Below are 26,065 nucleotides of genomic sequence, written 5' to 3'. Positions count from 1 at the left end.
ATGAAAAACTGTAACTTGTTTTGGAATATTGTGGTATTTTTTAACAAATGATTATAAAGATTGGAAGAGCTAAATTTTCAAAAATATCTGAATATGTGTTTGTATTAGAAAGGATGGACATATGTAACTCGGATGGATTAAAAGTGACTAAATCATGGGGTCATTTTAATTTTTGGTCTAACTATCTCTTTAAGAGCCTTAATATACTTCAAGACAACAGTACAAAGCTTAATCAAAGATTATTTAACCTAGGTTAATCATAAACCAATTTTCTCTAAACCCGGTAAATATTGTAAGGTTATCTAAGGATTAAAGCATTAAAAACAGACTTCACTTCGTCGACTCTCTCTTACATGTCAACAGAGGTCACTAACTTAAATTACAACTCTTCACTCATTACAGCTATGACTTTGAGCTATTGATTTTCTTCTCAACCTCAGTACCTGAACCTGAATGAACTGTGGCAGTGCTGTAAGATTTGCTATTTATTCTCAATAAAGGAATAGTTTACCTCAAAAATTTAATTCTGTCTTTATTTACTCATCCTCAAGTTGTTACAAAATTGTAAATAAAATTATTTTTCTGCTGAAGTCAAATTAATATATTTTGAGGAATGTTTGTAATCAAACTATTTTGGAGCACCACTGACTTCCATAGCATTTTTTCCTGTCATAGGTGCTCCAAAACGGCATGATTACAAACATTCCTCAAAAAAAATCCTCCTTTGTGTTTAGCAAAACAAATTTATACCAAAACTTGAGGGGGAGTAAATGATGATCGAATTATCCTTTTTTTTGGGTGAACTACCCAGATTTGAGGAACTGATGTGTGGCTTTTACATGTAGAGATACTAAAAGGTAAATTCAGCAGTCTCTGCAAACATACTTCTTTTCTATGAAAATGATAATCATCTTAGATGGTCTCGTAGGAAAACTGAGTGCTTAGGGCTGCCTCGACCCACACTATTGTGCCCTTGAGAAAGGCACTTAACCTCAGGTTTCTCCAGGGGTCTCCTGTAATATCCTATGAGATGTCCCTGGAAATTGAACTTGTATGGTAAAAAGTGACAGAGACAAATTCTGCTGCCGCTGGTCATTTTGGCAATAAATAAAGATGATATAAATATATCTTTAATATATACTCTTAAAAATAAAGGTGCTTAAAAGGTTCTTTACAGCCATGCCATAGAAGAACCATTTTTGTGGTTCATTCAGTCAAAATTTCTTAGAAAAAAACCCCATTTCTTTTATATCTTTTTATCCATGGTTTCACAGGATGTGACCGAACATAACTTCTGGTCTCTGTTTATTAAATTATCTGACTAGTGGCTAAACTTGGGAACAAAAACCTGGTCGAAAATAACGAATGTTGACACGCGTCAAAACCGTTTATGATAAAAGAGACATTCACAAACACGCGCAAGACACTCCTTTAACAGGAAACTCTGATTACGCACAAGTTTATGTGAGTATCTGGCAAACGCGAGCGTCTCTTTTATCATAAACCCTTTAGACGCATCTGCAGCAGGCACTTATTTTGACAAGACAGTTATTTTGCTTGTTATCAGAAATAAACTGCTCTAAAAGGATTCTGCTGTTATTGATTTTTTGTGGAAGTTTACCGGAAGTTACACTTATTCCCGTTTGTTTATGTTGTCAGTGTATAAACCGTCTATACTTTGTCACTGCTAAGAAACTTTCGTGTAAACAAAAAGGGTTCAGCTATGGTAAAGTACCTTTAGTTTTGTAACTGTGAGCATTGTTCATGAACAAAGGAATAGATAAACTATTAATAATAAAATAAATAAAAAAGTTTATTTAAAAATGTGAACACATTTAAATGTTTCTGGCATTTTTACATCTCAATCATTTATTTTCTGACTTCTGCGATTTTTAAAAATGTTTGACATTTTACAACGCAAAACTACATCCTGAGCAACACGAATTATTGGGCAAATTATGTCACCTTTTATATTGACAGACATACAAATGATGGTTCTGAGAAAGGCACTTGTAGAGCCAACATTTCAAATGCTTCTATATTAAAACAAGATTATTGACAGCTATGTATTAGCTATGTGAGTCAGAAACGCACTAAAGGAACTAAAGTCTTACTGAAAAGTCTTTTAAGTTTCGGTCATTAGTCCTTTGACAGGATGCTTTGACAGGAAGCGACTAAATGAAAAACAAAACAACAAGAAAGTGCAAAAAGTGTATTAAGTGTAGGATTGATGTTTTATCTATATACTTCATCCTTCTCAGGTCCCATTTAACATGCACAAAATGACAGGATAGTTAGCTAACTGTCACACTCTTAGATCAGAATGCCAAGACTGATAGACAGTTCAGTTTTACACTGGTAAATGTGATGTTGTGCTGGCATTCATGTCACTTGAACGTCCATCTACACAGTCATTCCATCAGGAATTGAAATTGAGAACATGATTGTTTTTGGAGCACCTCAGGTGTAGTAAACAATATGAATATCACATGAGAGAAACATTTTTTACTCATATGAACGTAAAATCAAATTAACTTGTATTGTTATTAAAATGATCTGTTTTTCAATCAGCTATTCCTGGAAAATGAAACATCTTAAAAAATTCTCCCTTGAAGGAAAAGGCAAAATATTTTAATCTGTCATCTAGCTCATTAATATGCAAATTGAATCCTGTTTAGTCAGTCATTTTACCATGCGACTTAGGTTGTTATATGCCACATCATATTTGTAGAGATGTAGAAAACATAACATTGATGCCTTTTCAATTTGAATATTAATGAGGTTTAAATCATTTGCTGGTCTGATTTAGCAGGTTCTTGTATTTATTAAAGCGTACACAACAAACATTGCAATAAGAGAGATCTTTATACAAGGCATACAATCCTATTTGGAAAAGTTAAATGGCTCTATATTTGCATTTAATAATGCGATCTGATGACAGGGTAAATCAAACTATGCAATGAACTTCAGAGTTAAAGACCAAGTAAATTGTGACCAAGTAAAAAAACATATGAGAAGCAACAGTGGCGTAGCGTCTGGGCATGCAGGGTATGCACGTGCAAATGGGCCCGGGCCAATAGGGGGCCCGCCCCAGCTTTAAAAAAAAAAAAATTTTCAATTAAATTTTTATTTGTGGCTGCAATAAATATATTTTTGTATGCATATCATGTGTAGTGATTTCTCATTTCTCCATAATGTCTAATTTCTTTGTTATTTTTTGTTTGCGTTTATAATTTTTTTTGCACTGCGTGGCTGCTGTAGACTACTACGCCGTATTTTTTTACACTACGCATTGCCGCCCCCCCCAAAAAAAATGAAACACAGTGTGAGAGGTTACTATAGCGGCTATCTACCGTACATGAACATTAAGGATGGACAAATATAAACATAAAAGTGGGGCCTTAAAGAGAAAAAAGAATGCGGAGAAGTTAGTCACGAGTCAAAAACTACCCAAAACATTTAGTTTTTCTTTATTTAAATCTACCCTTTAAAGTAAAAAAGTAAAGTAAAAATATTTGACTACCTTATTAAAAGTATATGTTGTTAACAGACCTGCACTCCACAGCTAACAGTGCCAACGGGCAAGGTTGGGGGGGCTTTGGCTTAAGGGGGCCCGTACATTTTTTTTGCATATGGGCCCACGACTGACTTGCTACGCCACTGAGAAGCAACATGAGTTTTCAGTTGCTTGGATAGTGACTTTTCAAGGTTATGTAATGTGACAGTTTTTGGGACATTGTCTGTTTTTGGCGAGGCCAATGCTAATCTGGGAAACCATTCAGCTGTTTATATTTTTGCAAAATAGCAATTCTAAGACAGCAACTATGAAACAGTTTGATCCAAATGAAACCAATTTGGATGCATGTGACAACAAACAATACTGATCTGCTAAGGTTCATGACATTGTTGATGTTCAAATCTGTTTATGCTTTCAATTAAACTAGGATCTGCTAAATCTATGACAACTTCAAGATTAATGGTAAACCAATTAAAATGAATCACAAGTAGTTTTTTCACTTTTTCCAGCTGGGACATCCAATTGCAATTTTCTACATTCTGTTTTCAATTTTTAATAAAATAAAATTGAATATCAAATAAAATGTTTGCTTGTTTTTAATATTTTGCTAATTGCAAATGCCTTGAAAACAAACCTCGATATAGCAATAAACCCTGCACAGATAATTTGTATATTTGTCCAGGTAAACATGCAAAAAATTACTTTCTTACTAGTATTTTTTCTTTTTTTTTCAGTAGAAATATCTAACAATTCTTAAATTAAAATGATTTTTCTTAATGAGCAAAATCACCTAAGAAAATAAGTCTAGTTTTAGATAAAACTAGTGAGAAAAAAATCTTGAAATAAGTAAATTTTTTCTTAAACACTTTAGTAAATATTTTTGCTTTTTTTAAGGACACATTCACTTAAATTGTATATGTATTGTCAAAAATCTAGACTTATTTTTTTTTAGATAATTTGCTCATAAAGAAAATACATCTTGATTTAAGAATGAGTTATGCATCTGAGAACATTTTGTTTAGTCCCAGTGACAGCTTTTGTAGCTTTTCCTGACAGTGTATGTTGAACAGGGATTATATTAGAGGCTTTTTCACAATCATTAACCAAGAAAAATAAACCAGACCAAATCAATTTCAATTTTTTATGGTTCCTTAAGACAGTGAAATTAAAATTCCAAGCCTGAGATTAAAAGTTACTAGAAACAGAAGGTTATTGTACTCCATGCAGGTCATAATGCAATCAAAAGAATATTTTGCATTATTTTGCATTTTTTCGAACAAAAAGTCCCCCATTTACATTTGTACATCGGGCAGTCTTGTTTGATATATACGTTGACAATACTGCAACAACATGGAGTGGCCAATGCGGCAACGTATGGTTACAAGAGCAACACCGTAATACCTATTAAAAAATAAATTAATTATATTATAAATTAAAGTAAAAATACAGTATTTAGGCAAAACTACAATTAGACAAACCTATGCAGGGATTTTTTATTTTAGTTTAAAATAATCTATGATTCGAATGATTTGTTCAATTCTATACTCCAAACTACAATTAATTTACATTTTCTTTGCTATAACTGCTGAGTACACTGTAAAAAAATGCAGCACTAAATTAATACACCTTGGTTTTGCAAGTCAATTCAACCTTTAATTTTAAGTTTTGGCTTAAAAAAGTTGACATAACTTAAAAATTCAAGTTAAAATTGTTTAAATTTTTGCATATTTTTCTACAGTCTACATAAATAAAAAGTATAAAGCCACACAAGCACACATTCCACAAATTAAAGGATTATATATAAAAAAACATTCATTTAAAACGATTATTTTTATAAATTATAATATTTTCTATTTTCTATAAAAACGTATTTAATAGGGAAATTATAGAAAAAAAACTAAAAATAAATACAAACCAAATGCATAATTATGTTTTTTTTTAAAACTACGCTACAAATTCAGTCGTGTTGCAGGCACCTTTCCTAATCTCTTTGCACTTCTAATAACTTTATTTAATGTTTCTTTTAGCATCAGTACGCGCTATTTTTCTGTTATTTCCCTTTAAAAAAGACGCTTCTTTTTCTCCATCACATCAACTTCCTGTGTGACGTTTACCAAATCCGGAAATGTAGTTTTTACCATCTACTACTTACACGAAGACACATATGAACAATTACTCTTTATTCTGTAGCTGAAATAAGTTTCTAGAAATGAATTAAACCAATAGTTCGTCATTGTTATGATAAATCATCGACTTACCGCTGGAATGTTTATGTTGTAAGACTCCATTTCCCAGGAACCCCTTCGGTTTGTAGCCGCCGCACGGGTGCGAAATGACAACAAACAAGAAAGTCACACTGTAGTGAATCTCAGCAGAAGATATCACATCATGATCGGTAAGCAGTTGTTTATCTACGATACATTAGACGAAGACAGTCAGTATATACTATACTAAACCAGCAGTGTGCTTGTTTCTTACATTTTAAAGCAGCGCTGTACGTCATTTGACATTGAACCTACCTACGTTAAAGGTTTGACAGGTGTCACTGCCAGCACGTGTAACTTAGTCGTAGCTTAGTTTAGCAGGGTAAATAGGCTTTCACTTGAATTAGGCTATTTTTGTTTAGGGACAAGCTAGTATAGGACTCAACTAAATAGGAAGTGTGTTCTCAGAGGTTAATATATTACATTTCAGATGTTTGAATGTAATTTATTTTTTACAGCTAATTCAAATTAGCCTACTATTTAAAACTCTTATTAATAATTTCGTATCTTTTACAAAGTATGTTATTCCTCCTAGTTTTATTCTTCCCATGCAACCACCTGGTTTCCTATTGGTATGCAATACCCACCTTTCCTAATCCAGTCAATTCCTGATGGATACCACCATCATGTTTACCCTAGGGCTGGGCGGTATATCAAGTTTTGCTAATATATCAGTATTATTTCTGATATATTAGCAAATATATTGCTTATGGGACCATCTATATCCGTATGGTCTGATATAACCTTCCTTCTTTGCAACAGAAGCTCGGCACACATAAGATTTGCAACCAGTTTGCATGTTTTACAGCTGTACATTTTTAAACAAGGAGGAAATCCCTGTCTTAAATGTTTTAATAAAGGTGCTTGTAAATCACACATGAGGCTTTGACTTGCATGTAAACATTTATTCCACTATGTAATACAGAGATATGTTTCATATATTGCCGCTCATCCCAAAATTACAGAGATTTGGATCAATATCGCCCAGCCCTAGTCTGCCATACATTTCTGACTTTAAAGGTCTTTGAGATGTTTAATAATGTAGTTAATAGCTTATCAATAATCTTTCAATTCAAGACGGCTGGCCACTATACTTCATTGAGTAAATGTGAACAGACAAAACTCTCTTCCAATCAAATATCATGAACACTATTATTTATCATTTAACGTGATTAATCAGTGACTTTGACAACATGCATTTATTTTATTAAGTAAGTTTTGCAATAGGCTACACGACAAGTATGTCAAGCAGTGGTGCCTTTGAAGTGTCTTACAAACACATCGGTCCAGCAGAATGCACTTTATAATTGCAATTTGCACAATAATTGTTTGACCTTGATTATCTTGTTTTTGTAATTGTTTAAATCAAAAACTTAAATTGAAATTCAAAAATGATCAATTGCACAGGATAAATTCATATCAATGTTGAACCTGAAAAACAAATCGTTAGAGCTTCTCTTTTGAACTGCTCAGCTCTGAATAAGATGTATTGATTACGTCTTTTTAAATGTGTCAAGCATGTCGGTACGGAGCTCAGTGATTCCCCAGAGACAGGGATTTGGTATGAGTGAACTGACTGGCGCTTGTCTGGCAGGATGAGTATGAATCAAGCAGCACGCCTCCAGCCTCAGGCACAGCATCTATTGCTATTGTAACTATATCTGTGCCAATAGTCATGTCACGTAGGTCTGTATTTATATTGACTTGTCAGCGAGGATAACTACTCCACTCTTGTCTCGCAGAGCCAGAACATGTACAGGTCTACGAATTAATGTTTTTTTAAAGTGGGCTAAATCTTGTGCAGGAAAAATATTTTAAGTTACAATAACAATGTGTGACATGAATTTTTAATGCACTTAAATAATGCATTCTAACTAAAATATTGCATTATTTGTTTTTAGAATCAAAGCTGCAATCCTTAATGTCATTAAGTTAAAAAAACAAATGAACTGATCGACTGGCCAGAGACCATAATTTGCAGATTTTACACACATGCTCGGCGTTGACTAGTAACCAGACATCAGTCTCATGACTTTCTGATTGCGAGCTGGTCATTTTGTTGCCAGCGGTGCAAGCAATAACGTCACAAACACCTACAGCCGCATGTAAACATGATGTTGCATGATGTCGTTTTTCCAATGCTTAGTACCCCACGGGTCAGGTCAGGTCGTGTCAGCTCATTTTACTTTGGCTCGGTAAGCTTTTCCATTGAGTTTACAGTAGTATCACTTCGGAGTGGAAGGGATTATAGGCGTGTTGGTATATTGCACTGCCTACAGCTGTGACTTCATACAAGTGAGAGCGTTGTTGGAATGCTATACATCCCCATACATTTATTTATTTCTCAGTCTGCCACAAAATTAAATTTGACCACCATAAATAAATGTTTGCACATCACGTTTATCACTACCTCTGTCTCACATGACAGTTTCTGTACAAACACCTGTGGCATCAGTCGACGGGCTCCGCTGAGCCTCATTGCAAAAAAGTAGTGCATGCGGAGTGGACGTTCGTGTAGCGAATGTGCCGCCGCAAACCACAAGCCTGGAAAACCCTGGTATGGTGTTCCTGATTCTCAGCCTGTGGATGTTTTTCATCATTAAAAGTTTGGGAACTAATAACAAAGCACAGATGACAACAGGCTTGCTCGAGACAGTGTACGCATGAAGGTAAAGCTAATCTTGCAATTAGCAATGACGCTGGAAGTGACGATTCTTTCAGACCAATCAGTGATCAACAGTGTTTTCACATCACGTTTTAGTATAAGCTCTGCTCGTTTGTAACCCCAAAAAGTATCTGTACCCAGTTGAAAAGTCTCCAAAAGTGAGCTGACCCAACCCGACTCGTAGGGTACTACACAATGAAAGCCGAAGAAAAATAACTCCATCAGCCAAACTGAGTAGGTTGTACTTTTTCGACGTTACCTGAGTTGTTTAATCTTGTGTTATGTCAGACATGCAGCCTGTTATACAAGCTGATCCTGAAGCAGCAATCAATTTTATAACTCTAACATAAGATTAATGTCTGAGTGAGTCTAAGAACAATTTAGTTTGAGAGTTGTTTAAATGAAAGAAGATCCTATAATTTAAAGGAATATTCCACTTTCATAAAAACCCAGATGTCACCCAAGATGTTTATGTCTGTCTTTGTTCAGTCAAAAAGAAATTCAAAAAGGATTTTTCTCCATATAATGGACTTTTATTGACCTCAACAGTTAGCAGATTCAATGCAGTTTAAAATTGCAGTTTCAATGCAGCTTTAAAGGGCTCTAAACGATCCCAACCGAGGTCTTATCTAGCGAAATGATCGTCGTTTTCTCCAAAAATAAGTAATTTTTAACCACAACGTCTTGTCTTGCACTGGCCTTGTGATTAGAGCTGGGCAAAAATTGCCTGCGATTCTCATCAGTAAAGCCGGTTCATTGATTAGTCTTAAATCGCCATCATCAGAGAAGCTAGGCATTAAGCTTTTGCTTAGCTTCTTGAAATATGGCTTTGTGTAGTAAATGCCGTTCCATTTGAAAGCAGGTGATGGCGATTTGCTACTAATCACTGAACCGGCTTTACTGATGAGATACGCATGAGAATAGCAGGCGTTTTTTTGCCCAGCTCTACATTTTTGTTTGTGTATACTGTCAGTTATAGTTAAAGAAAACCAGAATCTATAAAAAAAATGTATTGGCTGGTCACACTTACCAAAAAACAAACAAAAAAACAAACAAAACGGAAATATGAATCAACCAAGAAAATTGGTGTTTCTCTGGTTAAATAATTAATACGTAAAAAAAAACTGTACCCCGATTCTGATAATCTCATAACTGCTGTTGTAAATGATTTATAATTTGCTTCGTCGGGTCGGATTTTGCGGGAAATATAACTTGAACTTATTGCGTCATTGTCACATCTGTAAACAGAAAGAAGGGGACCTGGCTAGGGCTGTCACGATTATGACATTTGACTGACGGTTAATTGTCTAAGAAATTGTGGCGATTATGACGATTAATTGTCTGTTTTATTGCTTTGACATTTAATTCTCATACATTTTTTTGTTTGTTCATTAAATAATGTTCACACATTGTTGTGATTATTTAAATTAAATATTTCGCAAGGTTTACCTGCCAGTAAATACTAATAAACATAACATATTTAAAAGTATTTAATGAATATATTTTTTAAAAACGGAAAATTCTTTATAATAAATAAACACAATAAAGTGTCTAAAAAATAACTGAAAATAAAAATGCTATCAAAATAAATTGACTATACCAGAAAAGGCCTCCACATTTCTGTAGTGGCTGCAAAAAATCAATTTCTTACAGATCCTTAACAATAGCATCCTTCACTTCCCTAAATTTGGAATTGCTGTTTTGGAAATGTGTGTTTTTCCTGGCAGTTCATACTGCTTATTAAAGTTTTGTAGCATTGGGTGTTTTTTAGAGAGATGTTCAATCATTGAGGTGATATGAAATCATCGCAATGAGGTCAAACAATTGCGATGAGACGATTATTTAATCATTGTGACAGCCCTAGACCCAGCTACGATATTGCATGTGTGTGCTGCTGCAGATGGTGAAGAGTTTGTAGCTTCTTCTCAAGTTGCTTAGAATTTTTACTTATGTAGATGGCAACGTAATCTCAAAAATTTTAAGTGACGATCATCTGGGCAATATAATGTAAACATGTCAGTGTATTACATCCTTACATCTGGGGGGATTATCTTTTGTTAAAGCAATACAACTCAAACTGTGGAGAGCATCTAATAAAAAAAAAGGAATTTTTGTGTATTTGACTTTTAGGATGTTTTTCTAACTATCATGTACTCCGCTCTGATGTGGTGATCGCAGACATCAGATTCATCCTCTCAGAGTAGCGGGGAGAAGCTCAGCGCACGTAGAGAAAATGACTCTGTAAATAACTGCAATTTTATGTTTCAAACAGAGATGCCAAAAGTTAAGGATTGCAGTTTTAACAGCTTGACATTAAAACTGTATATAGTTCAAGAAACAACATAAAGCTGAGTGACTCATTTTGTCTTATAATGTTTTTCATAAAAAGACATTTTTTAATTGTTTAGCCAAACGTATTTGGTGTGACATTTAAAATTCATTCATTGGTCTGACACTAAAAAGTTAAATTGTATTTAAGTACACTCAATTATGAATTCTGAAGTTACTTTATATCCTGTATTGTTGCCCCAAATGTTTCTTAAATGTCAGTTATCTCTGTATGAAAAAGTGAAGTGTCTGTTTTACTCTTTTGAGAGTCTTTTGTGAGACAGCTTTGAGCTAAGAGACGTGGTGCAGGCTGAAGATTTAGAAATAGAAACTCAGATAAAGCAGTTAGTTGAGTAAGTAAATAAGTCTGCTCTGTTATACCTTCTGCTGCTGTCCCTGCGCTGAACGCAAAGAGGTCTCTGTATAGCTATAGCTGACCCTTACCTCTGTCCCGTGACATATTTTGCAGCATCTCTCCTCCATCCCATTGCCTCTCATAAGAAGGGGGAGGGTACTCTGGGTTCAGACTAATATTCCAAGCTTGGAGCCCTCCCTTTGGACAGCACGCCAAATATGCTTTATTAGTTTATTTCATATTTGATTACATGTTAATGCAAACTCATGAAAGAGTATTCAGCACCATTGTAAATGTTTCGGGGTACAACATTTAAACATATTTATCTTTTTGATCACTTTTTATCCCACTGTTGATTGCCGATGACCATTCCGATATTTAGAAATCAGGGCAGCTGATGGCCGATATATGCAGTCATCTTGGCCGATACTGTTTGTTTGGATGCCGATTTTCTGTTTGCACATAATAATTAAAATGTCTTCATAATGAGCAGAAATTTTGTATAAATGTCACTATTCAAGCCAAAGTATTAAAAAAAGACGTTTTCTTTTAATATTCCAAAAATCACTATGACAGAAAAGAGAAATAATAAATGAAAACTGAGTAAACTTGTCCATATTTAAAGTTTTTCCATATTTTAAATAGTAAACAAACTCATCAAAACAACTACCCATTTCTGGTGTTTTTCTTTGTTGGGCACATCTTTTTCAGAAACTTTTTTTTAAATATTTATTTTGAAATAATAATAATTATGGCATTATATTTTATACATTTTTGTAATTGGAGCTTGTGATAATTATGTATTAGTTGCATCTTTAAACAAACAGTAATTCGGATTTTTGCATATTATAATATTTGAACTAAATAATCTTTATAATCTGAACTAAATGTCTGCGCAACACACAGCCATGGTTGCCAGCTTCACCTATCAAAACCATTCTAATGGACATTCAAAACTAACCCAAAAGCATCCCAATGACTATTCACAGTCCAAATACCAATAACTAATAAATGAAATCCTTTCATCTTAAAAACAACCCACAGAGAAGAGTTTAAACAGTAGCCAAATCTGAACTCGGAAAAAATCAGAGGACTTGGCAACCTCATCCAGCGCACAGCAGCTCTCGTTGAGTACACGCTTTACATCTGGATAAATGTACAAAGTTGAGTTGGAGAAAGTTGTTTGAATCAAAAAACGCTTTTGAAATTCAGGAGCCTCTCTGATTGGTGGTTCTCACGAGTTGCAATATCTACAATGCTTTGATGAATAAGTTAATTAAGGGGTGCTTCACTTTTTGCATGTAAAATCACATGGAAAATGCGACAGCGGCACTTTCCTCCTTCTTTTCCAACTTTTGGGCGCTCCAAGTTAATCGTTAGTGTTGTGACAAATAATCGTGCGCGTTTTCTCAATTAATGAATTTTAATGAATAACGGTAAAAATGCCGCAACATCCAAAGGCCAGAGGACGCTTTCATGCAGAAACTCCATTTGTGCCACAGAAGAAGAACCATTACTGTGCGTTTACACCAGCCGCAGTAGAGGTGGCAAAAACGCGCTAGTGTAGTTGGATGCTTGAACATTTGAGTTCCCTTTCAGTCGGTCACTACGACGTCACGTCGTGACCGACGAATTGGGAACCGCTCCGCGGGTGACCTATCTACTTCGAGAAACTATAAAAACGCCAATGAACTTGGCATGCAGGTATTTGCATAATGCCGGCGCCGCCCCGCCAGGTGCGTATATAAGCCGCAGGTGCACAATACCAAATTAGCTTTTTGCTTCGAAGCCGGCAGACATCTGCTCTCGAGAAGCGTATACTGATCTTCGTAGATCCCTGTTCTTGGAGGAAAAAGATCTCAGCTTGCTGAAGTTGGTTGGGCAAAGACACCTCAGCGGAGGCTCGCAGTGTTTTCTCCACCCTTTCTCTCTCTCTCTCTCTCTCTCTGTCTCTTTTAGGACTTGAGTTGAGTGAGTGCGTTTGCCTCTCCCTGTGTGTTTCACCAGCTCGCACAAAAAGAGTGATTTCCCTAAAAGAGCAGCACGTTTGAGCTTTGTGTCTTTTTAAAGACAGTCACTCATTCGTGTCACAGTCGGGTGCGTCTTTTTAAAGATGGCATTCCGCCCGTGTTCCGTTTCTGGATGCGGTGTGTTCATCGCCCCCCGGGATGGCCACGAGCGCTGTGTTTCGTGTCTGGGGCTCCAGCACGCAGAGGCAGCGTTGCGTGATAGTTCATGCTCCACTTGTGAGGGCATGACTATGGCGGATTTGCGGAGACGGGTGTCGTTTCTCCGGGAACGGCACCCGCCTTCCAAGTCTGGTGCTGCTAAGGGCGCAGCTACCAAACTTGCGAAGGATGACCTCCGTATAACGGTGCTGGGTCGGTCTGCTGGTTCGTCCAGCAGCTCCCAGCGCCCTGATCCGTTGCCAGCGGAGGTCCCGATGGAGACGAGCGGCCCGTGTTCTACGGTGTCCTCGCGCTCTGTCGAGCCTCCACCGGACGCGATGTCCACCGTAACGTCGGAGGGGGGGTTGTCAGCCTCGGATGTCGATCCAGATCCGCTCCCGCCTTCGGGTCGGGTTGCGGGTCCTGCGTTCGACCCCGAGATGGCAGCCATGCTCGCTCGGGCGGCGGCGGCGGTCGGCTTGGAGTGGACTGAACCTCCCCCACCTGAACCGTCCCGCCTCGATGATTGGTACTTCGGGGGTGCCAGGGCTTCTCAGTCCTCGCCCCCGGTGCCCTTCTTCCCCGAGGTACATGAAGAGCTGACGCGGTCGTGGAAAACCCCGTTTTCCGCCCGGAACCGGCCGTTTCAGCCTTCACCCCTCACCTCTCTCGAGGGTGGAGATGCCAGGGGGTATACTGGTATCCCGTCAGTGGAGCGGCCGGTCGCGATGCAGTTGTGTCCGGCCGGTGTCGCTTCCTCCTGGCGGGACCAGCCTACTCTCCCCTCACGGGCTTGTAAGCAGTCTTCGGCGCTGACCGGTGCTGCTTACAAAGCTTGTGGGGAGGCAGCCTCTGCCCTGCATGCCATGGCATTGCTGCAGGTTCATCAGGCTAAGGCTCTGAGGGACCTGCACGCGGGAGGTCACGACTCGGCGGAGTTCTCTGAACTGCGTGCGGCCACTGATCTGGCGCTTCGTGCGACCAAGGTCACCGCACGCGCCGTCGGGCGTGCGATGTCTACCCTGGTAGTCCAGGAACGCCATCTCTGGCTGTGTCTGGCGGACATGAAGGATGCTGATAAAACCCGGCTCCTGAATGCTCCGGTTTCCCAGACCGGCCTGTTCGGCGAGACGGTCGAGGAGTTTGCGCAGCAATTCTCCGCGGCCAAGAAGCAGACTGAGGCCATAGCTCAAATCATGCCACGTCGGAAGCGTCCTGCGCCTGCCCCATCCACGTCGGCGCCTCAGCCTGCTCCTCGCCGAGGGCGTCCTGCGGCGGCCGCCTCCGTTCCTCCCCGGGGCTCTTCTAAGAAGCGAGGAACCGGTCGTCAGCAGCCCGCCCCGCCCGCTCAGCCCGCTCCGAAGGGTGGAAAGAGGAGATCGAAGCGGCCCTGAGACGGGCGACCTAGAGATGGAGGGGATCGCTCTTCGGGAGATGGTGAAGGCACCACTCCCCCCACCGGAGGAGGGCCGGTTGGGGAATCTTTTGTTTCATTTTTCTGTTCCGCCGACTTTTCAGTCGGCACCCACAAATTCACAAAAAGAGCGAATTCCACTTCCATCTCTAGGTCTTCAGATAAGCGCCGGAGATACGAGCGGGCTCATAACCCCCCCTCGTTCTCCGACTCATCAGAGGAGAACGAGAGCGGCGCTCGGGCTCATAACCCCTCCGCGCTCTCCAACTTCTCAGGCGGTAGGAGACAGCTACGGGCTCATAACCCATCGTCTCCCTCCTCCTTCGCCAGAGGGTGCATCGAGTGGTGAGAGGTGTCTTCAGCAGAGCCTCCCTTACTCAACCACCCAGCAACGGACTCAGGTGAGTGTTATCACACACAACACTGCTGTCGGTGCGGCCGTTACGCACACACCGGCGATCACCTCCGTTGCGCCCGCCGCGGGTACACCGATCGTGCCTTTAGTCCCCCTCGCACGGTGTCTGGGGGCGTGGAAACAGCTTCCCAGCCCGTCGCGTTGGCTTTTACGCACGATTCGTCTCGGCTATGCGATCCAATTTGCCCGGCGTCCCCCCAAATTCTCCGGCGTTCGTTTCACTACGGTGAGAGCTGCCGATGCGCACGTCCTCCGTGCGGAGATCGCTGTCTTATTGGCGAAAGACGCGATCGAGCCGGTCCCTCCAGCCGAGATGAGGTCGGGGTTTTACAGCCCTTACTTTATTGTACCCAAGAAAAGCGGCGGCTTGCGACCGATCCTGGACCTGCGTTCGCTGAACCGTGCACTTCACAGAATGCCGTTCAAGATGCTGACGCCCAAGCGCATATTTCCATGCATTCGTCCAAACGATTGGTTCGCATCCATCGACCTGAAGGACGCGTACTTCCACGTATCGATTCTCCCCCGGCACAGGCCGTTTCTCCGCTTTGCGTTCGAGGGGCGAGCATACCAGTACAAAGTCCTCCCATTCGGGCTCTCTCTGTCTCCCCGTGTATTCACCAAAGTAGTGGAGGGGGCTTTAAAACCCCTGAGAGAGAAAGGTGTGCGCATTCTCGCGTATTTAGACGATTGGCTCATAATAGCTCAAACACGTCAGACGCTGTGCGATCACAGAGATTTAACTCTAAAACACCTCGCTCGTTTGGGTCTTCGGGTCAACTGGGAAAAGAGCAAGCTTTGCCCCGTGCAGAGAATCTCTTTTCTCGGGATGGAACTGGACTCGATCGATTTGACAGCTCGTCTAACAGAAGCGCGTGTACAGTCGATTCTGACTTGCCTGAATACATTCAAGAGCAAGAGCGCGGTCCCGCTGAAACAATTTCAGAAGCTCCTGGGGCATATGGCAGCAGCCGCAGCTGTAACTCCGCTCGGACTGCTTCATATGCGACCGCTTCAGCATTGGCTTCACGATCGAGTCCCGAGGAGAGCGTGGCTGCGCGGCATTCACCGTGTTATCATTACACCTGCGTGTCGTCGCACTTTCACTCCGTGGTCAGACCGTGCGTTTCTCCGAGCCGGTGTGCCTCTGAGACAGGTCTCCAGGCATGCAATAGTATGCACAGATGCTTCGGACACGGGGTGGGGGGCCACGTACGATGGGCTTGCGGCTTCGGGGGTCTGGACGGCACCCCAGCTGCATTGGCACATAAATTGCCGAGAAATGTGGGCTGTATATCTTGCGCTCGTCCGTTTCAGCAACGAGTTACAGGGCAAAGATGTATTAGTTCGCACAGACAACACTGCGACCGTGGCGTACATCAATCGTCAAGGCGGTTTACGCTCGCGTCACCTGTCGCATCTCGCCCGTCATCTCCTCACTTGGAGTCAGAAGAATTTGAGGTCTCTTCGTGCCATTTACATCCCGGGCGCGCTCAATGTAGAGGCGGATGCGCTCTCTCGGGCTGCGCGTCCCTGCGAATGGCGACTCCACCCCATTGCGGTTCAGCAGATTTGGAGACGTTTCGGCAAAGCGCAGATAGATCTGTTTGCTTCCCCAGAGACGACCCATTGTCGCCTGTTCTATTCACTAGCCGACGACTCGCTCGGCGTGGATGCATTGGCACACAGCTGGCCGCGAAACATGCGCAAATACGCGTTCCCTCCGGTGAGCCTCATTGCGCAAACCCTATGCAAAATCCGGGAGGACGAGGAGAGCGTGCTGTTGGTGGCACCGTATTGGACAACCAGGAGTTGGTTTCCAGAACTCTCTCTCCTCGCGACAGCCCCTCCTTGGAAGATTCCCCTGAGGAAGGACCTTCTTTCTCAACAAGAGGGCACATTATGGCACCCGCGCCCCGACCTGTGGAACCTCCATGTGTGGTCTCTGGACGGGGCACGGAGGATTTGAGTGATTTACCGCAAGAGGTATCTAACACTATTGCTGCAGTGCGAGCGCCGTCTACGAGACAGGCTTACGCGCTTAAATGGAACCTGTTTGTCGACTGGTGTTCTTCCCAAAGTGAAAACCCCCGAGAATGCCCGATTAGTGTTGTGCTTCTATATCTCCAGCGCCGTTTGGAGAATAGGCTGTCACCATCCACTATTAAAGTCGATATCGCTGCGATATCAGCTCACCATTCACCCGTAAACGGTAGAACAGTGGGTCAGCACGACCTGGTCATTAGATTTCTCAGAGGCGCTCGAAGACTGAATCCTTCGCGTCCTCCCTCTATTCCTCCTTGGGACCTGTCCTTGGTGCTGAAATCACTCCAGGAAGCCCCATTTGAGCCTCTGCATAGTGTGAGTGTTAAATTTCTTACTATGAAAACATTAACTCTCCTTGCTTTGGCTTCTGTTAAGAGGATAGGGGATATTCATGCATTTTCGGTCGACGAATCGTGCCTTCAGTTCGGGCCGGCTGCATCCAGCGTAACACTGAGACCCCGGCCCGGCTTTGTGCCCAAAGTTCCCACCACTCCTTTCAGAGATCAAGTGGTGAACCTCCAAGCGCTGCCTTTGGAGGAGGCAGACCCAGCCACGGCTTTGTTATGCCCTGTTCGTGCACTACGTGTGTATATAGACAGGACGCAAAGCTTTAGGACCTCAGACCAGCTCTTTATTTGTTTCGGTGGTCAGCAGAAAGGGAAAGCTGTCACCAAGCAGAGGATGTCCCATTGGATTGTGGATACTATAGCCTTGCATATCAAAAGCAGAATGTGCCTTGTCCGTTTAATTTACGTGCTCACTCTACACGCAGTGTGGCATCATCTTGGGCACTGGCTCGCGGTTCCTCGCTAACAGATATTTGTAGAGCTGCAGGCTGGGCGACACCTAATACGTTCACAAGATTCTATAGTGTTCGTGTCGAACCGGTTTCCACTTGGGTTCTTTCTACTAACTAGTTAAGAATGCCGAGGGTCGGCTCGTGTGTCGGCTTGGAGCCTCTATTTTGGTGCTGCACATCTGCACCAATATGGAAGGCCTTCGGGGCAAAAACGTCTAAAAAACTGTTTTTGCCTCTCCTCCACCGCCCTGATAGCTGGTGTTGCGGAGCATCCGCTGTCAACCTATCACTGATGTATTCTCTGTAAACCTGTGTAGGCTAGGCGTCCACATTTGTCCCCTACGTGGGGTTCATTTGTGTGTTACTCCGTGGGGTACTAATCCTCCACGTTTTCCTTAGCAGAGCCTGCTCTGCATCTCTCTGCATACTATGTTTTGTTCAGAGACTTTTTATGAGCAACCTATCGGTTGTTTCATATTTTTATGTCATCCATTCAACCTTCTTAGGGGATGGCTTCCGCAGTGTTCTAGCTCCGCTCAGTTTAGACGCTTCCCCAGTTCGCTGCTTCACTATCGTGGGTTGAGGAACAGGTAGTGACCGGCCTTCTGCATTTCGCCTTAGGTTCCGCCCCTTACGTGGAGGGCGGAGGGCTTTTACAGACACTGGAAGGGTTCAGCTGCAGTGGCGTTTTGGTAGGGATTCCCAATTCGTCGGTCACGACGTGACGTCGTAGTGACCGACTGAAAGGGAACGTCTCGGTTACGTATGTAACCCTCGTTCCCTGAAGGAAGGGAACGGAGACGTCACGTCCCGTCGCCACAGTTTGCTGTTCCATTGCTGTTTTCAGGCCGGGCACTGCTGCTCGGCTTCTCAGCAATAATATAGCTAATTTGGTATTGTGCACCTGCGGCTTATATACGCACCTGGCGGGGCGGCGCCGGCATTATGCAAATACCTGCATGCCAAGTTCATTGGCGTTTTTATAGTTTCTCGAAGTAGATAGGTCACCCGCGGAGCGGTTCCCAATTCGTCGGTCACGACGTGACGTCTCCGTTCCCTTCCTTCAGGGAACGAGGGTTACATACGTAACCGAGACGTTCACTCGTTTCATTCTCGCGTGAAAGCTGCGCGTGATTCGAGAAATTCACGCTGAAATTCGCATCATGGGAGGGGCTCCTGCGACTCAGCTGAGACTCCGCCACTCCACTCGCTTCCTGTAATCACGTCACTTCTACAGCAAGGTCCTTATTGGTTAACGCGGCACAGAAATTCGCGAAGTTCAGATTTTTGAATGCGCGCATTTCCCGCTGCAACGCTCAATTTGTGCGGAACGCTCCGCGCCATCCGTGCTGCAGGATGCCTTATCGCTTCTTTGCATTGACTTAACATGTAAATCATCCGCACTTGCTGCCTTTGCCGCGGCTGGTGTAAACGCAGCATTACAAACACTACTCCAGGAAATGTCTAGAGGCATATTTAAATCGCTGTTCTTCAGATTGAAAGAATATTTTGAATGATTGTGTTTGACGAGTTTTTAAATGTACATTGTAAACGACTTGGACTCGTAATGATTTTAGATTGATAAGGACTTCCTACTGATCAAAGACCTGTAGTACACACACAAGCTGCGCATGAAAAGGGTTAGGTACGTTTTCAGATCTCACGGATCTGTCTGTGCAGGACTGCGTGAAGTCAAACACAGCTTTCTTTTGTATGCATCAGATGGTCAGTTACAGACTCTGGATGACACCTAGGTTTGAAGTACTGTAACTGCCCTGGAGCAGATTTTATCCTGGAAAAACAACCACCACGCTAGTGCTTAAGGACTCTCACAATATGAGCTGACAAATAGACAAAGTAGTTAAAGATTGAATCGGGCTGGTTTTGCCATCCAATGTGGCTGAGATCCAAAACATGTGGCTTTAGACCTGTGCTGTCCTCTGGTGGAGATGAAGAAAGTCAGATTGACAGTAGATATCTGCCTAAAGTAAAAGTGATGGTCGGTTGGGTGCAAGAATATATGCTTATAAAATCAGTAAGAAAGAGAGAAAGAGAAATTTAGTGTCAAAGGGGAGAGCGAGAGAGAGAGAGAGAGAGAGAGAGCTCAGCGTGTTGGTCGTCTCCCGGGATAGGAGTTCAGAGGGACAGGATTATTTACTCTCTGTGTTTGGATTCCAAGGAGAGAATAAATTGCTATTGATTTTTGCAGTTAAGTGTCTTTCCTGCCTCTAGACTGTCTGTGGGCAAAGAATAATTTACTTTAATATGTATCCACATTCGTCATGGCTCTTTTTCCTCTATGTCCAAAGCGGAAGTTATCTTTGGCGTGGCACGCTTTGACTTATTCTCGCTGTCAGCGCCCAGAGACGCTGTGTGAGTGAATGATTTACTGTAAGTGATTCTGAATGCGTAAAGGAAAGATGGAGGAATTTGCAACTTTTAGAGGATTTGCATTATTCTGTTTATAAAACAAAATCATTCAAATTGGGTTACAGGCAGTGTGCACAGCCTGTGCTCAAATCCATTGAGGCTGCGGGTCACCATTTAAACTGAATAAGTAGGCTTACTGTATTTATTGCTAATGTTTAATCATAGACAGACAATTTCATAACTAATGTATTTACATTTAATATAGATGCCTAAAAAGTAAAACAAGATGAGTGGTCTTATGATTGATATAAAAAAATTAACATTTGGTTGATTTTTAGTACTGTAGCATGGTTGTAGTACATTGCGGTTCAGGGTTTCCCGCAGAAAATTTGTTATTTAAGATGGTAGGGTTGGGCGTGTGGGCGGGTCCGAGGGTGTGGCAATCAAAATAAAAATTACCTCTAATGGGAATAGCTGCGTGATGAAGTGAAACTAAAGGGTTAATAAACACAAACTAAAGCAGATGTTGTAGAACGTCTGCCGAATGATGATAGATACTAGAGCGCAAAAATGGTAAAAACTGATTATTTCCGACTATTAATTACATTATCTTAAAGGAGTGTAAGTACTGTAGCATGTTAATAATGCACATGAATAAAGTGAGCAAGAGCGCTCAACAGTTATATCTAATCAACAGGCACGTGAAACCTAGCTAACGGGTTGCTCAAACAACAAAATCACCAGCTAACTTACTTTAAATTTGCAACTAATACAATAACAGGCTTAAAAAACCCCAAAACACAACTCCACTTACAGTTCTCACGGACATGCGTTTTATCAACAGACCACGTGTTTATTTCATTTTGGTGTGAAGCATGTCCACGCTATTCTCCAAGATGTTTATCAACTGGCTAGTTATCCTCTAGACAGTGACGACCACGTCTTTTTCATTTCGGCCGTGTGGCGCGCGTCTCCGCTCGCGGTGTGAAGCAATTTTTTTTTTTTTGACGACCTAGTTAAGGCGGTAGGGTTTCCAAGCTTAGGCGGGCCACCCGAATTGAAATGTGCTGTGGGAAACCCTGCGGTTACTGTGACAGCCAAAACACATCGGCCTATTAGGGCTGTCACTTTTTATTCGATATTCGAATATGCATTCGAACATGACGTGAAATATCCGTATTCGAACTATAAATAAACCATCCGGTTTTTTAATTGCCATGTATAGCGAATTTTTTACAGTAAAACCTTGTAATAGGAAGGATGCTGATAGTGAGACCGACAACGGCAACTGTGCGCAAGAGAGGGAATCAAATGGGACCTAAATGAACCTCATGTGCATGTCAAGATAGAATTATAGTTTTTATATAAAATGACATATTGTTTATAGTGTTAAATATTATAGCAGAATAAAAAGCTTGTGTTAATACGTTCACATTATGAAATTAGCATGTATGAAGATAATTTCATCATGTTTACAACGCAATGTAAACTTTATATTAAACAACAACAGCATTTGTCTTGTAAACGGATTTGAAATGATCATGTGCTGACTGTTGCGCGTCACATTGACGACAAGTGAGCTCTGCTTAAAGCGGTAAGTTTAATTTCATCTCAAGTATCAAAGGGTTTGTGCTCTCTATCATTGAAAACGGGCAAGCAAACAGCACGCGCAGGGTTAATGTACTTGTGAATGACGGCTCACAAACGCGCGGGATAGGCTTTGTATGTGTGCTTGTCAATGACGGGCATTAAATCCGCGGAGTTTTCTGCCGAAATCTGCAGGCGCGAATTCCGTTTGCGTCTGCCTATATAGTCCTGCTGCTATTTAAGTTGTCACGTTATTGTTTGTAACTGTTCTGAATAATTTTTTTATATAGTTTGTTATAAGTTGATAACCTGCTGTTTCAAACATTAAGTAAAAAAGTAATCCAGACAACCCTGTTTATGACTGTCACTGTTAATAATTTTGTGATTGAACCTCCATTACGGTGGGTTTTTGATGCGCGTGAGGGGGCGCCTAGATATTCGAATATATTCTGATACATTGCATGATATTCGAAATCCGTTCGAATTTGATTTTTCTCAAAAGTGACAGCCCTACGGCTTATATGTAATTTAAATTTTAATTGTTTTTAAATTGTATTTGTTTCATGTTTTCAGTTCATAAGAAATGCTTTTTGATTACTGAAATTTTAATTCAACAATTAAAACCAGAATCACAGAATTTGAGAATAAAAAAATGTATGTGTAAAATGTTAGCTACAGGTCCTTGAATTCTTGCCTGGCTGTCAAACCTCTCCACACAGTTTTGATCCATGGTCATCATCTCCCCTCGTCTTTAACAAATCAAACATTTTATTTTGGACAAGGTATTTGTTTTAGAGATCAGTTTAGCCATTAGCCAGACCGGTAAATAAATACAGACCAGAAGTTCACATCGGTTCAGACGCGTAACTGCAACAAAGCTAGTGCGTCAGATGAAACGTCTATATTTATATCATCCAGCCACTTTTGCCATACAATTTTTACTGATGTTGGATACTTCAAATGCAACTTTGCATACAATGTTGAACAATAACAGCAAAATTGTGAAACAATGCCAGCTATCTTCGTTTTAGTTTTCCATCAGCAAAAATTCAGTTAATTTTCCACTGAACATGGAAATTCAGACTCATTTTCCATTTACACCTTTAAAACTTTTGGAGCTTTTTATAACCCAGTGACCTTTAAAGAGAACAAATTTGACGATTTACTGCCAGACTCTTTACTTCTTTTCAGGCTGCCAAGAGGGAATTCAAAAAGCATCTATTTTAATCACATATTACCATTCAGTAGTTCTTTTAGCTCTTTATCTAAGTCCTGATATGTCTTTTCAGTCATATTTCCGCTTATTGGTTCCACCCGAGGTACAGAAAGAGAAGAGACTTTGAGAAATCTGGGCTTTGGTGTGTACTGGCAGAAAGGAAATTGGTGTGTCAATCACAGAGTTTCATATCTCCGAGCTGGCTGTCAAGAGAATCAGAGAAATGGATGGAGACACTGAAAGTAAAGAGTGGCAATAAACAGCATAGGTTGGAGAAAGTGAGTAAAGCGATAGATACCACGGCACGGCTGTAAGTACCGGTATCTAATTACCTCGACACGTTCCAGAGCCGTGGTGAAATTGAACAGGATAATGACTGTACTGCTGTCAATCAATACTAGCTGCAGGGTCAGTGGACTTGCACGAAAATGTTTGTCGCCCGAGTTTAATGTCTATCATTAGGTTACTTTTAAGGGTCTATGAGGTTGTTTAAGTCTTGAATGCTGTCATTTCTGAGGATAATGGATTACTTGCGTCTGCGATAAATAACAGGCCTATAGAGGTTGGAACAAGATGCATATATTTTTGTACCGTGATTATTTAAGTATATCTGGAGACTTTATTTTCCTCCTAGGCACAAAGTATTCATTGATGGATGGGCAGTGTTTCTGAAACCCCTCAGGTTTGAATACGCGGCCTTGCTTCTGGTCTACATACTAAAATGGTTTTTTCTTTCATTGCACCCTTAGGACCCCATTCCCATTCTCTGAACACCTCACTTTGATCCATTTTCCTTGAATTAATGTTGTATTGTTTAGTCAATGATTAGACCTAGGAATAATTTCATGGTTCAGTTGTGCCGATGAGTGAATAGCCACCTGAACATACCGGGCGCCTTCTCTGAACGACCGGCTTTATAATTAAAAGTTGAGGATGGGGCCTGGAAAACAAATTCTGCCTGAAATTGGAATTGGTTACACAGACTCTTATGCAAATATGAGACGAAGGCAGCGATCGCAGCCTCGGGCCTAATATGAAGGATGCAAGCAGGACACAGGTGAAAAAACACTTGCTGGAAAATAACGGAATGAAAAAATCTACAGTGCATCGAAAATATAAGAGAAGCAAGAAAACCGATTCAATCTGTAACTCTTGGATTTAAAATAAAATTAAGTATATAAACACATTTAGCCTCTGTAAAATATAATACATGACTGATAACATAATTGCAGGTATATTTGGTGTCCAAATGTTTTTCAGCTTTTTTTAAATGGTTATATTTTTAACTATTTTTATAAATTGGTACTCATTGTAATGAATCACAAGATGTCACAGGCTATAACAATATAATATTTTATTAGTTTTTCTGATTAGGGAAGGGGTGTCAAACTCAAGGCCCCTCATTTTATCTGGGCCGCAAGAGCTTACAAATTATGTTACTTATGTGGACGAGAGCTTACAAATTATTTTATTTTTATTAGAAATGTTCTTTTTTGCAGGTTATTTCCTACAATGATTTTTTTAGCAGCCACCAAAACAAATTTTTGTCCCGCCAAAGTCTTTTTTGATAATGTAAGGTAATTATAGTTGTTGCGCAATACTGTGGCCGTGTCTCAATGCGAAGGCTGCTGCCTCTGGAGGTCGCATTTCTAGGCTGTATACATCATCAAGTCTTGTTTCAGAATATTAACAGTTATAAAGTTGACTTGTTATTCTTATTTAATAGTAAATTGTTTAATATGCTTATGACTTGCAAATGCAATGGTTAGTTTACTTAAATAAACCAGGCTTGATGACGTATGCAGCCTGCATATGCGACCTCCGCAGGCTGTAGCCTAGATTGAGAAACGGCTAGTATCTGCTCTTTCTTTCTCTCCCTCATGAAAACAGATACAGGATAGTAAAAGGTCGGAAGACCAAATCCTATCCAGCAAGGAAATGTTTTCCATCTCGTTTACAGAAATGTTTTGCGATGTCCAGCTGGGATTAGTTTACAATGTGTCTATTTCCGCTAAATGCAGAATGATGCTGATGTGGCCCAGGATGAAATTTAGTTTGTCACCCCTGGTTAAGGGCTGCTGTAGAAACATGACAACGACTTCCATATAAGGGGACCCGCGGTGTATGTAGGTAAAAACGCTCATTCTATGGTAATAAAAACAATACAGTTAAAGGCGCTTTAAGCGAATTGACGCGTTTTAGACCATAAAACATTTTTTGTTACATACAGCAAACATCTCCTCACTATCTGCTTGCTGCCTGTCCGCTGATCAAACTGTAAAAAAACGCGATCTCTGTAGACAGCCCAGGCTTCACAAACGGCAATAACAACATATTGGCCAAACCTAGCACCACAAAACAAAACAAAGTGTTCCAGCCAATAAACGACAAAAAGGATTTGGGGGTGGGGGTTGGGCGCGTTCATGAAAGCACGGAAGGGAGGGGGAGGGGGGGAGTTAGCTACGCTCCGTCTGTTTGAAAACAATTCAAACGTCAACAAAAACTAACGTCTCGCAGATTCGCTTAGAGCGCCTTTAATTGTGTAAAGTCTTTACACTATACACCACTGATAATATGCTTTAGTTATACTGCATTCTGTCAAGAGATCCTTCTAAAAGTTACACAATGCGCCTTTAATGCATTTGTTAACATAAGATTGAACAATACTTCTGCAGCACTTATGTATCTTTATATATCTTTGTTAATTTTAGTATTTACTAATAAGTTTTTTTTTACATATGATTATTAATTAATTGATGATTTATTATTGACGATTAATAGATTTTACATTGACATTTTGAAATTTACTTTCTGTGAAGCAGCTGCATGGTACATTCTAAGCATCCAAAACTAAACAATATTATGTAAACAACAAATAATTATATACCAAATGTATAATATAATATATAATTATATATATT

The 26,065-nt window shown here is 40.8% G+C and overlaps 1 protein-coding gene across 2 annotated transcripts in view; it reads left to right on the top strand.

Moving 5' to 3' along the window:
• The first annotated feature begins 5,676 nt into the window (after positions 1-5,676).
• Positions 5,677-26,065, top strand: part of prkn (parkin RBR E3 ubiquitin protein ligase) — a 139,505-nt gene continuing 119,116 nt past the window's right edge. Inside the window, exon 1 of one of the 2 annotated variants that reach the window (XM_065251568.2) lies at positions 5,677-5,912. In XM_065251568.2, the coding sequence (XP_065107640.1) occupies positions 5,906-5,912 (7 nt within the window). In that variant the 5' untranslated portion in view covers positions 5,677-5,905. The remainder of the gene's footprint in view (positions 5,913-26,065) is intronic. The other variant, XM_065251557.2, reaches the window with a different exon arrangement.

The sequence above is a fragment of the Paramisgurnus dabryanus genome, chromosome 20 (assembly GCF_030506205.2).
Source record: "Paramisgurnus dabryanus chromosome 20, PD_genome_1.1, whole genome shotgun sequence".
Lineage (NCBI taxonomy): Eukaryota > Metazoa > Chordata > Actinopteri > Cypriniformes > Cobitidae > Paramisgurnus > Paramisgurnus dabryanus.
The sequence above is the reverse complement of the archived record's forward strand: the minus strand, read 5'-3'. Positions and strand labels throughout refer to the sequence as shown.